Genomic DNA, 19,771 nt, shown 5'->3' with positions numbered 1-19,771 from the left:
AAGCCATGTCCTTAGATGACAGTCTCTATTGGTAAATAAATCAGAACTTGAAACAAATGAGATACACAAAGTACGATGTATGTGTAAATTTTAAATTTGATACACTGTATGAAAAACAAAATGATGTGCATTTTACTATTAAAATGGCTGTCATTCTGTTATTCTGAATTTGATTATCAACATGAGGATTGATGTATGTAAAAAGTCTGAGAGTGATTGGTCAAGGCATGTCAGTGAGATGGCTTCCAGAATAATATTCGATAAAAAAAGAATAGTTGCCAGTCAGCCATTTTCAGACCATCTGAAAAACAAAATGACTGGCATCATGGTCTTTTTACATTCACGACTGAAATCCAGTTCTAGAATGGCAGAAATGCTTTATGGTGATGAATTTTGAGCACAAAAATAGCCACCTTGTGCTCATCTTGAATCAAATTGTCAAATTGGACATGCACATGTATCACAAAATGCAGTATATATGTGTGTAGTTTGAATGTGATCTAGACATACGCAACACACTACCCACAGGATATAAAAGGTGACACAGTGCCCACAGGATATAAAAAATGAAACACTACCTACATGTATAGAATTTGAAGGGTGATGTACTACCCATAGAATATGAATAACCATGATATGAATATGAATAATCCATTGTATTTTCGTTACTTGCAAGCAAATTAAAATATACACAAATTTAAATATACAATACCATTTCATGACCATATTTTGTATGCAGAGCCATACCACCATATTTTGAATATGCGGTTTCACCATGGTTACCACATAAGACAGCCATATCTGTACATGTAATGCATAGTATTCCATCGTCTTTTACAGCTTGTACTGCTGAATCTAAAAACTGTGATGGACTCCCATACGGATCTAAATCAATGACATCGTAGCGATCATAGGGATTTCGGTGTTGATACATTAATAACCTTATGGGAGAAAAAGAAAAAGAAGAAAGGTAGTAAAAACAAAACATGTCAGTAAATGGTCAGTCTGGGACAGAAAAATTCCACACAAGACAATAATAACAATTGACTAACTTTTGAAATAAATATGGTTATAAAGTTGAGTGACATGCACTTACGCAGCATCAGCATGACTGGCGGTTACCATGCCATCCACTTTATTATGTCTGACGTTATTTTTAATGGATTCCACAGCTTCTGCAGCAAAATCATTGGCAACAATTTGTTTGACACCAGCAATTTCTTTAGCAAATCGGATAGACCGCAGACCAGATGCTGACAAACCTTCTAGGATAGAGATACCTGCCTGTGAAATATTAAAAATAAACATGTATATGCTGTATATCATAACATTATTAAATTGTGGCACTAGATGCACTATATAAAGAATGATATCAATTTAGTAAATATGTTTCTTGGGTTCAATCATTTTAGAAAATACAACCATTACTCATCATATGGGAAGAAGTGTTGGATAAATTGTGTTGAACTACATGACAGGGCTGTGTGGCCATCTCTTTATCAAATGGCGTCAACCAGGCTCGGTCGAACATAAGCACCTGCGGACTTTAACCAAGTCGCATTCATTAGTGAATGAATCTCGTCCTGTGGAATTGGCCTTCCCCATTGAGTCTGTGGCGCACTCACCCAGGGTAGGGGTTGACACGTTTGATGTTCAGCCTAAGGAATGATTTGAACTTGGGTCTACCAATCATTAGTCTGATGCGACAACCACTATGCTACCAGTGACCGGTTGTGTTGAACTCATAATAGCGGTGTATGTAAACAGGAATTTATATCTTCCAGAATTACCGGGTAGTTTATTATTTAACACATTTTATATTTCATACAATAAATAAATTGTACGCCAAGTTCTTAGTCACACAACCTGCAAGACAAAAGGTTTTTCGATACAGTTTCACAATTTTTGATACACTGGAAGGGTTTTTTACTAATAATAAAAAACGGGCATCACCGACCCTGTTTGAGAAAAAATGTATGTTTATATCATGTAGTTGACACACAGGCTCTATGAGGTGAATGTAAAACATGACCATAGTTGACTATCATCAAGCACTGACAATGCACATGAGATCTCGTGTGTTTTTACTGAAAGTTAATCTCAATGTTAACTACAGATTACATATCAACATATCTATATACATGTCTACCAAAGGGGTTCATATGTCATATTTATGTCAATGCAGTACGACTGAAATATGATTACCAATATAAGTATGTATCATCCAGATTTTTTTTTTTTTTTTTTAATAATTACGCATATCAACAGACATAGAACCAAATAAAAGATCTGGAATGAGAGTAAGTTTCTGACATCCTGTGGTAACCTTCCTCATTGCAACATGAATGCTGTGCTTTTTTACAAGCACTGAAGCCTCCCACCTCTTCCTGATTGTACGTCTCAATTTCCAACCCTGAATGTCAAGTAGGCAAGTAGGCAGTATGTACTCTGTCGAGTGTGCAGCCGACAACAGGAAGTCAAACCTGCAGTTTCCTTGGTGCTTGGTGGACACACTAACCATTAAACCACACATCAGATACAAAGTTTTTACAGTAGTTGAGTTACATGAGAAAAGAATCAATCAGTCTAGCCTTTTTCAAGACAACACGAATATCCAGATATACTTAAATAGTCTTGTAATTAACCCAAAATGACAGAAATATTAAGAGAAATTAGAGAATTAAAGTTATCATCATGAAATCAACAAATCTGAGAGGTCACATGAGGAATGAACAGAACCAAAATAATATTTCTCGAGTAAGACATCGTCATTTTTATGAAACTCAATAGGATTTGATGAAAATAAAGTATTAATTGTTTGCATTGCACTAATACAGTATATGTGTGATAAAAATATTTTGATCAAGTGTGAATGTTTCTGCGTCCACCCTGAAGAGTACAAACGGTAATAACCATATTCAAATATATATTCAAACACTTCCTGAAAAGATTAATGCATTTTTATAATCGATTAGAAAAAAATAAATACCAAAAAATAAAACGTTTTTGACAGATAAAACAGTTTCTCCAAATTAGCATGATATATGCTCATCCTTGTATCAGCCTGTTTTTGAACTAGTGGGGATTGTGCACATTGCAAAAACTAAAAAGTATTTACAAATTTATATTTTTATGCCAATAATAATGTATGGTTCAGATATGTACCTAAAACATGACTTAGATTTTTAACAATGCAACTTTAAATGTTCACTCACCTCACACAATTCTCCAGGTTGTAATGTCTTTATGTGTTTGTCATCATCTTTCTGATTGGTTGGTTTTACAGTTGATGTATCATTTTTCTGATTGGTTGGTTTTACAGTTGATATATCATCTTTCTGATTGGTTGGTTTTACAGTTGATGTATCATTTTTCTGATTGGTTGGTTTTACAGTTGATATATCATCTTTCTGATTGGTTGGTTTTACAGTTGATGTATCATCTTTCTGATTGGTTGGTTTTACAGTTGATGTATCATCTTTCTGATTGGCTGCTTTTACATTTGATGTATCATGCAACTTTTCAGTTGATTTCCTATTAATTGATTCTTTGTTTTGAGTTTCTTCATCTTTGTCACCAGGATACTTCACTAAAATGCCATAAAAATGTGTAATATATTAATCTTTTGAAATCTTTACTACGGTATATGACGAAGTCAACTTTTGTCACCATGGAAACAATGAGTTTCCACATTGTGTAATATAAACTCTTCTTTGAAGGCCTTTGATAAGAAAATACATTCAAATTAAGTTCATAATCCAAAAACTAGATATATTTTGGGATAGTGAGCAGCCAGTAACAAAGAATAATTTAAACACGATGACTTTAAGACCCGGTTCAGTTCCTTAGCAGGAGCTAATGAAATGTGCGTGAATGCTTAGCTCGGGATAAGCGCTCAAAACGCCATTGTATTCAATGTTCGTTTGAATGATTTACTCTTATATTCATAACTACTCATTTCGGTATGCCAGTTCTAACAAGACAATAAAAGTGAGCTCAATTAAGAGCTATTGTTCGTGGGAAAAACTGAACTGACGATGAGACTCTGTGCTGCTCTATGTTAATCTGCAATGTGCACTTTCTGAATTTTCTTTGGTTTTGTTTTAGAACCGTGGAACTAACACATAAACTTTCCCAGTTACTGCACTGAGTAATCATAGTTAAATTTTTTAACTCTATTTCAGGAGTATTAAAACGATAAAATGATAATCTCTGAGAAGCATGCAATGTGTTCAACTCATCGATGGATTGTTATGAGGGCAATACCACATTATTTACATCACGAGGGTAGATAGTTACCAAAACAGTGAGTGTACGTGCATTCCCTAGTGGCTTTTCAATTCATTACCTTGTATGTCTTGTGTTTTTAAAAACTCCTCGGCATATAACCCAATAACAGCAATCCTAGAACAGAGACGCAGAAATATAAAGCATCAAAATACATTCGTAAAGTAAGTTTTTTGTTAATTTCTTCTCTAATTGTTAATACATGATATACTGATCCAAATTAAGTCACTGTTATCGACATAGTCCCAGCTGAAATTAGGGGAAATATTATTCATGCCAAAAATAAAGTACCATCTTTAAACCGATTGTGATTGTGGACATGTACTCCAATATGTATGATGTATATGCCAAATATGAATGAAAATGGTTAATAAACCTTGGAGATATAATAGTGAGGTCAAAAAACAAGATGGCTGCCAGTCGGCCATCTTTGATCTGATTATGAAACAAATTGTCATGAACACAACAAATATGAACAAAAACTGAAAAAGCATGCAAAAGATACCACATTTTCAACAACAAAAAAATGGCTGCCAGTCAACCATCTTTTATCCGATCATGAAACAAATTGCCAAAGACATGTATCCTAACATGTATAATGTATGTACCAAATTTGAACAAAAACTGACTAAGCATGCATTAGATACCACATTTTCCAAAAACAAAATGACTGCCAGTCAGCCATTTTGGATTGAATCAGTAATTCACTGCATATGTCCCTAATAAAATACTAGGCACATGCAAATAATGAAAGGATTTAGTCCACAGGGTTCTGAAATATGAAATATTTTAGACTGGTTGTCTCACTGGACATCCAGTTTTTTAGAGTGGTTGTCTCACTTGACAACCAGTTTTTTAGAGTTGTTGTCTCACTGTATTTTTTTTATTCCAACATATTTATGATAGTGGCATATAAATGCTACCTAGGTGTTGTTTGAATAAGTTACATTAGTTATATAAATGAATTAATAAATGTGGCAAAACTGGTTAAAATTGTTTCAACTCCAAGACTGACAAAAAATTAAAAAAAATATAAAATATTTATCACAGAAAAAGATTTCAAGCCACGCCCGTTACTTACGTCAAATCTCGATTAAATTCTTGTACTGGATTATAAAATACTTCATTTGAAGATGGAAAAAGAATTTCAGCTTTTCCTTCAGTCACAGTATAGTACTCTTTCCCATTGATTGTCTGTGTTTCTGGACTTTGAGTAGCCATCTTTCGTTCAGGCACTTTTTGCAATATTCGTGACAATTTGGAAAACACTTTTTTATATGAGCAGGTAAGATTTCTGGTACAGTTGATTCTTCTGTTAAATATTTTTTGTTGTAAGCATATTGTGAACAACTTTTTAGGAATTTTAGCCACTGCAGACAACATATGTAAGTCCAGGTCTCGTTTGACAAGATTAGAAGAAATAGACAGATTTTCTGCATATATAATCTGCAAAAAAAAATACCACAATCATGATTATTATTTGCAATGGACATTTTTCATTAAGAATCCCAAATCAGCCATTTCATATGGGTCAAACAGTATGTATATGAAACTATTGTCACATAATTCCGATCTTTACAAATAAGTCTGAACACCTTTTTCATTTTTTCAAAATGTAGTTAAAGACTCATTTTTAGTCCCCGTTCGGACATAGTCCGAAAACGGGGACTTATGTTTTGCCCTGTGTGCGTGCGTGCGTACGTGCGTGCGTCCGTGATCACCTGTATCTCGAACATGCATGGACCGATTAAGTTCAAACTTCACTCATACATCACACATTATATGGGACATATGCACATGCATTTTTTTCATGATCCGATTAACGATAGCCGAATAGCGGCCATTTTAAGGCCGAAAATGCATCAAAATCGCACATTGTCACCATTCCGGACCCGGATCTCAGTTATGCATGGACGGATTTTGTTCAAATTTGGTACATACATTAAACATAATAGGACCTTGATGCACGTCATTTTTTTTTTTGGATCGGGTTTGAAATGGCCGACTGGAGGCCATTTTGTTTTAAAGAAATCAGTTCTGGATCCGTATCTGAGACATGCTTGGATTGATCGAGTTCAAACTTCACACACACAAGGTACATCATGTCACAAATATGTATGTGCATTTGTTTCATGATTTCATTAACGATAGCCAAATGGCGGCCACTTTAAGGCCAAAAATGCATAGAAATCGCACATTTTCACCATTCCGGACCCGGATCTCAGTTATGCATGGACGGATTTTGTCCAAATTTGGTACAAACATTAAACATAATAGGACCTTGATGCACGTCTTTTTTTTTTCGGATCAAGTTCGAAATGGCCGACTGGCGGCCATTTTGTTAAAGAATTCAGTTCTGGATCCGTATCCAAGACATGTCTGGATTGATCAAGTTCAAACTTCACACACACATGGTACATCATGTTACAAATAGATATGTGCATTTGTTTCATGATCTGATTAACAATAGCTGAATGATGGCCATTTTAAGGCCGAAAATACATCAAAATCACGTATTTTCACAATTCCGGAACCGGATCTCAGTCATGCATGGATGGATTTTGTTCAGATTTAGTACAATGTGTTGTACATATGTAGGTGTATTTCGGTCATGATCTGCTTTGAATGTATATGTCACTCAAATATGAACGGAACGGGGACGTGTCATTGACAATGACTTGTTTAATTATCCTGAGTTTAAAAAATTTTCAAACATTTTTTATAACTGAACAGGTCGTGTTTTACTTTTTTCACATAGAGTCTCTTGTATTATGAAGGACCATGCTTGTATTAACTCTGCAGTAATCCACATACACGCGTTTATATCAAATATTTAGTTTTTTACCCCAATTTTTGTTTTCACATAAGCAATATATCCGTAAAATATAAAAACATTTACAAAGAATTTCGTGAGACTGTATTGAGCAATTTTAGGAAAGTACACTGCAGACTGGTCCAAACACAATCCCTCAAATGAGGGCGCACTTCAACAACCAGGCCATTAAAATATTCGCACCCACTCCTGTGTCGCATAAATATGGGCACATTCCAACTTCGACTTGTTTACGTAAAAATAAATATTTACTAATCTGCATACAAATTACGTGTAAAAAATCCATTTTTAACAAGCACGCACGTAACGTTAATGCATTTAGGTTAAATAAAAAAATGTATGCTAGCGTTAAGGCTCGACAGTTTTTAGATGCCAAATAAATCAGTGTAGTGGCGTATATTACGCAAATTACCTGAAATTAATTGTATAACCACTCTTCGAGAACTTCATGCATATCAGGCTGATCCATGTGAGCGCTACCATTTGTAAACAGTTTGCACTGTGGGTAATAAGCGGAAGTGACGTCGTGACACTACTGAGACTACAGACGAAATATAATGATATTGTTTTGGTGACATTTTCAGTGTACCTCAGACACTACTTGGCACTGGGTGTTTGACAACAACTAAACATGGATTTCGTAGGTAAGTCGACCAAAGTAGCGGATTTTGATAATTCTAATAAGATTCTGTCGTTTCATCATGTTCTAATTTTCCAATGATTAGCGAGCCAGTTTGTGATTTTGACTCTGGCTTGATTTTACAAAGTAACATTTTAGGCCAATCGTTTCGATCGATCTAGAACATTCTTCTACAAATGTAATTTCTGTAAAAAATAATTATTCCATTAAAAGTCACATACAGGACAGTTAACTCTTATATTCAGTAATTCAATTTTGTTCATATGTAATAATAAAATGACAAATCCTATCGAAACTGGACGACAAGGCGACTATTGACCTTGTCCAGTACTGCGTGCCACTCAGTTGTAGTATATTCTTGAAAGAGAGGTAGCAATAATCGGTTAAGAATGAAGAGTTGCCTGACAAAATGTCATAATTTTCTGTAAACAAATTACTATCCTTAAATAATTATAAATGTTATTATGAAATTAATATTGGCATTATGAATAATTGAATAATTATAAATTTTAATATGAAATTAATTATGGCATTGTTATAATAAAATATTACTATTACTATATTGGCATTTGATTCATCTATATATTCATATCATAAGTTGTTGGTTTTATTTATATGTTTCACAAATCATTTACAGTAATTATTTTTTTCTGTAATAATAATGTGTGCATTACCTCACTATATTTGCTTTATTAAATTGCTTCTTCAATCAAAGCTCACATACACCAACAACTGTATTTGTTGTATATTAGATTATTATTAAAATATGACTAATTTTGTCCATAGCTAATATAACTCTCATTTTAAAGAAAATATGGTAATATTTTTTCTATACAACTTATTGTTTGTCTTTTGCCATTCTGATTTTCAACATTCTGATTTTCGAGGGCAAAATTTGTAAAAATGGACTGATTAAAATTATGAAAAAATTATTTCACTATATTATGAAGGGGATTGAGGCATTCAAATGAGGCATCTAGGTGATGATCGTGATCTGAATTTTGAGTCCTGTTTTGTAACTATAGTAAGATGTGTTTTATCAAAGTATATCACTATATGATTTGCTGATGTGTCAATGATGCACAAGGAAATTGGTTTAATAAATATTTAATGTGTCAGGAAAATCTCTGTTTCCATGTTATACTGTGTGATAATGTACTTTTAGGTATACAAGATCAAATATTTACTGTGAGATCAATGGTAGAATACGAATAGCTAAAGTACATCAGGCAAATTTAGGAAATAGTGGATAGATTTTAGCAGAGGAAAACTATATGAAAATTGTCATGCTCAGATACAGTGATGTAGGAACAACAAACATGTCAATGGTTCACCCCTGGTTAAAATTTGCTGGTGAAACCAATCTAATCTCCCATATTTGTTCTGTATCACTTGAGGTGGTGGGGTTGGGATGACAGTGTTACTGCAACGTAACATTGTATTTAGTGGAATGATAAAAAAAAGAATAATACAGAGGTTAAAAACGCTTTCTCAATAGCTGGATGATATTGAAATTAAGTTCTGAGGTAGAATTATTGTTCTCGTTTTCCATCTTCTTTACACATTGTGCTGATAATTAGAAATGTGAAAGAATAGTGGCCAATTTCCCAATGAACTAATTTATAACTTTGAAAACTACCGGTATCAGTAATATTTCCAAAAAGTAACACTATGATACAACAGGTTGAAAAAAGGTTTGTATATTGTTGTTAATGAATCTAATCATGTTTTAGTTATTACTTTGTAAAATGTATAAAAGCACAGCTTGTGTGACCATATTACTCTTAGATATTTGAAGGGTTACAAACTTCCAGCCAGACCAGACCAGACCTAAAATTTGTATTAGAATTTTGCTGTTAATGTGGGGCTTGATTGTCTTTATAAAATAGCAATCACATTGGCTAAAAATACATGCAACTATCTGGTCACGGTTCTGGTTTCAAAGGGTTAGAACAGTTGCACATCTGATGTTGTAGATTCAGGAACAAACAGCAATCCACACTGTGAACATTTGAATAAATGGCAGAAATAAAATTAGTACTGAAATAAATTAAAAGCTAGTAGTAGTAGTAAACAATTGCATTTATTTTTAATTTACCGCGGTAACCTACATTGTATAAGGTATGTGATAAAACGTTTATTGACTGGATTTGCAGTCTTTGGTCGTAACGCTATTAAACTTATACTCACAAGCTTGGGCTGCAAGAACTATATAACTTCAAATTTCATAGACGAGTGATAAATTAATTTGACTGTCCAATGATTATTTATTGAATAATGCAAGATTAGTAAAATGCATTCATGGATTTTTGTTATGTCACATCGAGTATTACAGATTCTTGTTTTGTTTTGTTCACTTGATTGAAACAAGATTTGAAAGGATCAGTCTTCTTGTTAATTAAATAATGAATCATTTCTTTTCTTTGTTAGATTCACTTATTGATATCATAACAACAAGTCCATTTTCATATCTGCTGTCTGGTGTTGTGGCACTTTTTGTGGTCATAATATCAACATTTTTTCTACTGATGCAACACACAAAAAGACAAATAGCGAGTATGGGAACAGAAACAGCAGTATCCAAGAAGTCGGAAAAATTAAAGCAAGTATGTATCTTTCATATGACATAGGTTATGAATATTGTATACTATGCTTGTTATGTACTTTAAAATACTGTCGACTTTGTCGAGCAGAGCTTATCATATGAGTGATTATCCGTCGTCGTCATCCGTGTCAATGTTTTACTTTTTCGACTTCTTCTTGAAAACTACAAGCCTGAATGCTTTGATACTTGGTGTATATGTACATTGGGTGGGCCTCTCTCAGATTTGTTTATTTCATGATGATATCTTTAATTCTCTAATTTTGCGGAATATTTTTGTCATTTTTAGTAAAAAGTGATATTTTCGACTTCTTGTTAAAAACCGCAAAATTAAAATATTCATTGCTAACAGCAGAGCTATCTCAGCTGATAGGCTGCTTGTTTTCAAATAATGAGCAAAAATAAAATCTAGTGCCCCCCCCCCCTCCAAGTGTTTTTTATGTCATTTTATTATAAATGACTCAACCCAAATTTATGTTTTGAGCAAAAATCAAATCTAATGTTAAAAGTTAGTTCCTTTATTACAGTCAATTTAGTATGAGCATAATATTTTTAATGAGGCCTAGAAAATCATTATAATTTTAATAAATCCAGTAAAAATATATGTGGCTAAATAAAAATATGGTACTACACATGAAAAGACTCTTTCTGATCTCATGAAAAATTGTAGGCTTGACTATCATAGCATTCATGCTTAATGATCTAGTTGCCATAGTGATTATAATGGACTATTTCAGAGCCTTGCATACTTGCTTAGGGTACTCTGTTTATTTACATGTCAATGTTGTTATCACGTATGAATTGGCTGCCTTCATATACCTGATATATAAATAATTTTCCTCTTGAGATGGCTAGCTTTCCCTCAATCTGATTAAAATCTGATGTAGTGTACAGGCTTTAGTTATTTTGGCTATAAACTTATTTTAATTTTATTTTTTATTATATTTGTTATTAATGCCATTTTATTTTATTATTTTACTTTGATTTTGATTTTGTGATTTTTTTTTTAATTCCGCCCTACCTACATCTGATCCGACGCCTATGTAAGTCCCGTTCAAATCTCGCGTAAGTAACAGCCAATCACAGCCCCCCTTTTATACAGGCTGTCGGTTGCTTACTTTTCAGTGTATACGGGCAATCTTTCTGTACATTATATTTTGCCCACTTGAATAAACCATTAATAGAAAATTGCTAGTATATTTTTATATGCAAAAGAAATTCCACAGCATTTTACAATTTTTGTCATTACATTGAATATTTTTTTCACTTCCAACAAATGTGTACACTTCCAGATACATCTTCGCCAGCCTAGGTTTGTTCATTCAGTCATCGCTTCAATTTTACATCACTGAGCATAATTATCTAGAATGTAAGCAAAAAAATAAGTAAATCGTAATGATTAAAACACTGTAAACAGCTATAGTAAACAATGCAAACTGATTTTAAATTGTATAACGGTCACCGGCCCACGGCATCGATGCAGAAATTGGAGCAAACAAATATTTCCTAATCAATTGCGATGTGTTCCAAATAAAAAATATCTTATTCCAGTCCAAATCAGCTCAATTACTTTAATAAAGAGTTATTGTATAATGTACAAAATGTTGATACAATTTGATGAATATTTACAGCTTCAATACCGTAGACGATTTTGGCCCAACCGTCAACAAAACATCACCTGTCTCCAGGGCAGGCGACTGGAAAAAGACACTGGTGTTCGGTCGAACCGGTGGAAACAAAATCGTCACTCCCAGAATAACTATGCGAAATAACGATCTATAGTCGAACCATTCGAGCCACAATATTAACATAAAAATGACTTTCGTTGCATTTGACAATGATAAACTTACCGAAAAGCCGTGTTATTCACGATCGCTTACGTCGGTATAATCCGCCATTTTATGTGTGTTTGCCACCTGACTCTGCCCGGTGACGTCATCATGTGCGCTATAGAACGAGGTCTGTGATTCGTTGACTAAAATCGGCGATAGTGGGTCTCGTAGGTAGGGCGGAATAAAAAAAAATTACAAAATCAAAATCAAAGTAAAATAATGAAATAAAAGGGCATTAATAACAAAAGTAATAAAAAATAAAATTAAAATAAGTTTATAGCCAAAATAATTAAAGCCTGTACACTACATCAGATTTTAATCAGATTGGCTTTCCCTTAATGTTAATGCGAAGAAAAAGGTATATGAGGGGGAAAATATCTGTCTCATTGTCAATAACTTTGTTTTTTATTTATTACAACAATTTGTACAATTCGTATCAAATCATCTTCAGACTTGGTTATCATATTAATCAGTATGAAATCTTGCCCAAGTTTAATTATGGTATGATTAGCTTGGTTTTTTAAAGGTATTCATGAACATGTAACTTAGAATTGTCTTCTCCTTTGGTTACAATCAATTTTTATTTGATCATTTTCAAACTTGTAAATCTTATCAATCACTAGAAAATATATGTAACAATCCAGTTCAATTTTAGTGTGACTAGCTTGTGTGATTTTTAAGATTTCAGTGAAAATTTAGCTACAATAACACATTTGTTTTGACATAGAAATAAATCCAGAAATGAAGACACTGCTGGTCAGAAAACCAGATGTCAGGATTATACTGTAAATCTGTAACTTAGATAATGAAGTAACTGCAGATGTAGTTTAAATTGTTTTTTCCACCAGAAGATGAGTTGTTATTTTTTTCCCAGCAAGAATTCTGTCCTTTTTTTTTTCGCCAAAATGTTGCTTAGATATTTTGCTGTACATTTGGTGATTTTATGCAATTCGTGTTGTATTGTTCTATAAGGGACCTTGAGATTAATATAGTACATGTAGTATTAAATGTACAAAATGTCATCATTCAAATATTAATATATTCCTCTTCATTTATTTAATTTATATCAGTGTCAGATTATCACCAATGTGTTATGCGAGATATTGGTCAATTTGATTTTCATAGATTCTCAATGGGCAAGGTTGTGATAGTTACACTATGTTTTAATAATTAGGTGTTAGTCTGGTTAATGTTGCTATGGTGCATCAATTAAATTATAAGAAATGCTGGCAAGAAGGTCACACATAATGACCATATATGGGTCTGTCATAAAGTACTGTTTTGTTTTGTTTTTTCAACGTTAATTCAATGTGTCTGATTCACACTCATGAGTGGTATGATGATGATGGTATTATCCCAGTAAACAATATTGTTACTTTTTAATGCAGTTTTGGACATTTTGTTTATTTCAAGTTTTCATTCAAAATAGGAATAATGACAAAACATATTATTATGTTATTATTTTATGGTTATTATTTAGATGTTATATGCCTGACTTTTTGAATAGAAAACAAAACAAAATAAAGATTGTTTTTGTTAATGAGAATAAATTTTTAAAATAAAAAAAAAAGATGGGACCTATTTAGTTTTTGTTTCATTAATTTTTCACCATGGTTTCTCATCATAACTCTATTCATTTGGCTTCCTACTGATTCAGTCTTTTGTTGTCATGGTAGTATCACTGGTAATTGTGTTTGCCATACATTTTTTTATCAAACTGCCATGTTCCTTCTATATCTTCAAAAGGTTTAAAAGGATCATTAACAATTTTAATTACATAAAATATTAAAATAATTTAATTATATCATAGTACAACATTAATCTCTGAATTGTAGTATGCATAACTAGTCATGTTTTTGTTTTTTTTGGTTTCGTGAACATTATTTGCTGGATAGAAATTAATTTGAGTGCAGAGTCCTGATTACATTAAAATTTCTATATTCAATCTACTTAGTTCCTATTTATGATACCCTTGCGTGAAATACATGAATAATTTATTGCTTAATTTATTAATTTTCGTATACATACACCAAATCAAATATCATCCAGTTAAATATAGAAGAATTTTTGATTGACACTCATTTATCACTAGAACATAAAATCGATGAACACAAAAATATGAAACTGATATTAAACAAATCTAGAATTTATCTATAATAAACTTGAATGTTCCCTTTTTTGGGTCATTCTGAGAACAGAATATGTTCAAAAGATTGGTGTTTTTTTTTTCAATTAATTTCCTATGATATGTTTCAATTGGGTTCAACAAGGATATAAAGTAAAATAGCATAACCGTTACACAACTGTGACCTAAATAAGGTGTATGTTTTGTCATATACAGAAGGGCTGATTTAATATTCACTGGTAACAGTGATTAAGCATCAATATTCATTCTGTCATAATTTAGTTCTGTGTTCTAGGAAAAAAACATTACTTGCTCTGCTGTGTTTTAATAAAATGACTGCCTGAAAATGGACAAAATTTCCCCCAAACACTGCTCATGTCTCATGACCTTTGACACGTTTTCAGTGAAACAGTATTTTTGTTAACAAGCATGTTAACGAACATTTTAATTTGGTTTATGAGAATACCTAGGGAGAATAGCTCAGTAGCTAAATCATTCATTGTACACCAGTCAAGGAGACTGCAGTGCAAATTTTGGTATCTGTATTGTTACACTGTAGGTGAATTGATATACCCTGCAGTTAGAATATAATGAGAATCCTCATGTATTGTTGAACACATGATTATTCAACCACATACACATCATACTGACTGGTCAGTAACATATAACTATAATTTGCATATGTGTAACTGGTATTTGAAAATAAATCAATACATTCTTACATCCACATTTTATTAATTTGAAAAATCCTCATCGTTTATTTATCTCATAATTCAACATAATTATTTATTAATATATATATACATACTTTATGCATATTTAACAGACATGTGTGGTGTGTGTTTGTGAGCATTTGTCAAATTACCTTATCGGTAACAAATTGAAAGCATATATAACTGTACGTGTTTGCCTTAACATAAATAGAGCTCTATGCTCCCTTTACCTTTTTATATATATATCTCAAGCTTCCATTGATGACAATGCAATTTCAATGTCTTGATTAATTACTGTATTAAAGTGTCTGAAGTTGGTGTGTACCTTGTTTTGCACATACATTTTCTCATCCAAGATGAAACTTTGGCCATACATGTTTTATACAGAATGTCAAGTTGATAAGTTGAAGCACTCATGAAAAACAAATACCCAAAATTGTGGTAATTTGTACCTCTTGTATCAAATATGGCAACCAAACCCCCAAAAATTCATCATCTCCTCGTGCCCCAGACATAAACATGAGCAGAAAATGTATTCAATTTATCTCTGTATGGTCATTATTTTACTGTCACAAAATAACAAAGTTGTTGGGGCATTTCTCAAACACTAGACATTTTTTAGTAGTTGTTTGTGCTTCTAATTTGGAACATTTACATACCTCCATCCATTTCATGTGGATGAACTCATCAATGTGATTCTATTTATCTATTTGTCTGTGTTACTGTAAAATGACTAATTTTCACTGGGTTTAAATTTCACTGATTTACCATTTTAGACATATTCAGTGGGTTTTAAATTCACGGTTTCGTCATTTAGATAATGTGTTCTATGCTAAATTTTACATATTCACTGTGTTTTAATTTAGCGCATTTTTCCAGTCAGCGAAATAAGCTAAATTAAAACCCAGTGAATAATTACCCCCTTTACAGTATCCCAATAATTCTTGTCCTTGTATGACGCAATCTCTGCACCTATTTGTGACACCATGCTGTGATGATGCACATTTCAGAAATTTCAATATGTGTGATGTGACAGCAGAATATTTTCAACACTTAAACGCACACAATCTGTGAAACTGTATCATTCATATCCTGTTACGGGCAGTATGGACAATTCATCGTCCATGATGATCTTACATAAAATACAGAACCATATACAAATATAATTTTACTTAGGTAGCTGTTTATCATTATATTTCAGAGTACTGAAGAAAAAGAGGTTGTTGATGAGAAGGGAGAAGAAACTATGAAAACTGGAAAAGGAGACAACGATGATGGAATTGTTGATTCATCTGACATCCACCCCTTAATACAAGCTGAACATCCTGCCATTTCTGATCCTGTTGGATATACTGAACATATACAGGGCAAAGTGAAACAAGCAAGAGCTAAATATATTACAAAACAGATTGAGAAAAAAATGACCCCTAATCAGATTGAAGAAGAAAGAGAGTAAGTAAAGCTTATTTATTAGTCCCTGTTCGGACAAAGTCCGAAAACGGGGACTTATAATTCGATCTCCGTCCGTCTGTCTGTGCGTCGGTGCCTTCGTCCGGAGTCATATCTCACAATCCCTTGGACCGATTTCGTTCATTCTTTGCATGTGCAGTGCAGTGTACATGCAGTGGTTTAGCGATTCGATTCAAAATGGCTGACTGGCAGCCATCTTGTTTTTTGCAAATGTTGTATTTTGGATATGCTTTGTCAGTTGTCATTCAAACTTGGTGCATAGATTATACATGTTAGGATACATGTCCATGACAATTTATTTCGCAATTGGATCAAAGATGGTTGTCTGGCAGGCATCTTGTTTTTGTTTTTTTTATGCGGTATCTTGGACGTGCTCTGTCAGTTTTCATTCAAATTTGGCACATACATGTACTTTATACATGTTAGGATGCATGTCCATGACAATTTGTTTCAAAATCTGGTCAAGGATGGCCGATTGACAGCCATCTGACTTTTTGGCCTCACTACTATATTGCCACAATTTATGTACCATTTTCATTTGTATTTGGCACATACATCATACATATCAGTGTGTTTCATAATCAGATCAAAGATGGCCGAATAACGGCTGTTTTTATTTTTGGCCATATTACTACTACACGGAACTCAAGTTTCAAGGACACGCTCGCGACAACCCCTCCGCTTTAATATGACGAGCACAAAGAGAACTTTCAAAAATTTAATGGGAACTGTGTCATTTTCAATGACTTGTTTGTCTATAGTTGCATCAATTCCTAATTTCCGAGTTACTATTTTTCTGAAGTTTTGAAGTTAAGTGTCGCACAGATGATATATACATATGTATACAAGTACAAAGAATTAAATATTTTGTTTAGTATATCCAATATGCCGACCAGATATTTCTTTCTCAACTTTGTTAGGTAGTATGGTATCTTTATGACAATTTTGACTTTGAAATTGTGTGTCCTCAGAGTTCCAAAGTTTAAGTTGGTCAACAGTACATGTATCTTGGATACAATTCGATGCCGGTAATATTGTGATTCAATGACCTTTGCTATTTGTTTTAACCACAGAACTCAACGTCGTCAACTGGCAGCAATTTATTCCTTGATGAAAGAAAGTGAAGATAAGTTTGGTGTTGACTCGGTGACTGAAGTCAATGAGCAGTTTAAACTTTATGCATAAAGCCACTTCTGCACCAGATTTTCTTATACCTCACCCATTCCAACAACTATTTGTACATGACTTTATGATACAACTACCGGGGGGTAGTTGCTATTTTTTTTAATCTGTAATGTCAGTTATTTTTCAAGGTAAACTTTGCAAAAGCCTGAGAAATATTTTTGTGGAAATGCACAAGGTGCTTTACTCTTGTTCCACACAGTAAATGAAATGTTATGTGTATGCATAGAGTTGAGAGAATTTTTATTATTCTCTCTCATGTTTTTATTTTCTGATGTTGTCTATGATTTTCTGTGTTGCAAGCTGCATATACTATATTTGCTCTATCAAAAGTGCATCTCCAATAAAGGAAAAAAAAAACCAAGTATTGCATTTATTTTACACAAGATAAATTAAATATTACTTGTTTTGATCTTAAATACATGAACATTCTTTATGTAAGCACACATGTTACTAATACCGGTAGAGCAAATACAGTATGTGTTTTTCCCACGTTCAGAGACTGTTGCTGTAACTTTCACACATGCCATCTCCATTTATTATTTTGAAACAGCACTTCAAATGATTAAAAAATTTATTAATTTAAGAAGAAAAAACAAGAAAACAATTTCTATCCTGTTAATGTGTTTTCTTTCAAAAACAATTAAACTACAGTGAATTAAGATTTTTTACAATTCTAGAGAAAATTGAAATGTTAAGTGGGTACCCTGTATATAATTTTCTCATATATCATTCAAACATGCATTCAACATTATGGGACCTTGATGTACTTCATTTTGCAGATCGGATTCAAAATCGACTGGTAGCAAGTTTGGTTAACTGAATGTATTTCTTGACTCATATCTAATAATTTTATTTCATTGTTATTTAGTTTTTTTTTTGTTTATTATTGCTATATACGGATAGAATTTCTAAAGATGCAATAAAGTTGACAAGTCTTGACTGATGACACATAATATCATTCATCTTGGCATACATATGCACATGCACTTGTGATCCAATTCAAATGGCCAAATTCTAAAGCTAAGAAATCATCTAAATCCTGGTTCTGCTATTCTAAAACTGAATGCATAGACAAATTTTGTTTAAACGAGGAACGTACATTGAACATAATAGTACCTTAGTGCAAGCATATATTATTAATAATCATTTATTGATAGTGACTACTGATATTTAAATTTGTGTTTTTAGTTTTAATATTTTACCATTTTATATTGTGTGTGTACATTAATGTTTATAATTAACTGTTACTTTGAATCAAAAAGCAACCCAACCAATATTGATAATTCAAATGCAACGATTTGTAATGGTAAGCTGATATCATTATTGCTACACTGCTGGTAAAGATCCTTTTTTTCATTCACAATAATATTTCACTTATCGGTAGTTTAATTTTTACATTTTAATATTACCAAAGATTTGTACAAAGCACTTTGGTGACTACTTGTATTGTATTGATAGGTGACAACTGGACCTGGTCAATTGCTTGTTTCTTGGGAAGCATTTATTAAGTATGTCTACAGTTTTGTCTCCAGTAAGTGGATGTGTTTTATTTGCAGACAGAGCTTGATGTTTCATTGACATGAGAGGCGAGACAGTTCTAGCTTTTCTAGACTCTCCAGCAACTTCAGTATTTAAAAACAAAACAAGCATCTTCTTTTGTATACCTTAGAGGTTGTTTATCTATGAATTTTCATGAATATAGATTCAAATTCAAACAAGAGACTGTAATTTGTACTGCACTCTCTGCCAAGATCACATTACATGCAATAATGTGTGGCAATTTATACTGAGAAAGGATGGTGTTGACATTAAATTTAATTGAATTTAACACATTGCCAATTGATGAAATGAGAAAATTTGGTTCGATAGTTTTGGGTTTGTATTCCCTTCTGCATGCTATATATCAGTGTAGCTTAAAGAGATGATAGAAAGTGTATGACCTTTCTAAAAGTCGGCTGCAACACTTATTGTTTTTTTTAATAAATGCAGATCTATTAATAATGGATACTTAAATTTTCAAACTTTGTAAATGTTGTATTTTGTTGTAAATGGTTTGTATTAATATTAAATATTTATAAAATGTA

The 19,771-nt window shown here is 32.7% G+C and overlaps 2 protein-coding genes across 2 annotated transcripts in view; one reads left to right on the top strand and one right to left on the bottom strand.

Moving 5' to 3' along the window:
* The window catches only part of LOC100377630 (tRNA (guanine(26)-N(2))-dimethyltransferase-like), a 16,964-nt gene extending 9,342 nt beyond the window's left edge, over positions 1 to 7,622 (bottom strand). Inside the window, exons 1-6 of the mRNA XM_002736275.3 lie at positions 7,533 to 7,622; positions 5,369 to 5,733; positions 4,349 to 4,404; positions 3,216 to 3,589; positions 1,097 to 1,284; positions 713 to 941 (exon numbers count right to left, since the gene is read on the bottom strand). Of these exons, the coding sequence (XP_002736321.2) occupies positions 713 to 941; positions 1,097 to 1,284; positions 3,216 to 3,589; positions 4,349 to 4,404; positions 5,369 to 5,670 (1,149 nt within the window). The 5' untranslated portion in view covers positions 5,671 to 5,733; positions 7,533 to 7,622. The remainder of the gene's footprint in view (positions 1 to 712; positions 942 to 1,096; positions 1,285 to 3,215; positions 3,590 to 4,348; positions 4,405 to 5,368; positions 5,734 to 7,532) is intronic.
* On the top strand, positions 7,619 to 19,771 carry LOC100376018 (uncharacterized). The gene is made up of 4 exons (XM_006818379.3): positions 7,619 to 7,764; positions 10,191 to 10,366; positions 16,234 to 16,484; positions 17,576 to 19,771. The coding sequence occupies exons 1-4, from the start codon at positions 7,752 to 7,754 to the stop codon at positions 17,685 to 17,687; spliced, it is 552 nt and encodes a 183-aa protein (XP_006818442.1). The 5' UTR covers positions 7,619 to 7,751; the 3' UTR covers positions 17,688 to 19,771.

Source organism: Saccoglossus kowalevskii, chromosome 8 (assembly GCF_978046115.1).
Source record: "Saccoglossus kowalevskii chromosome 8, keSacKowa6.1, whole genome shotgun sequence".
Taxonomy (NCBI): domain Eukaryota; kingdom Metazoa; phylum Hemichordata; class Enteropneusta; family Harrimaniidae; genus Saccoglossus; species Saccoglossus kowalevskii.
This window is presented reverse-complemented; position numbering and strand designations above follow the sequence as displayed.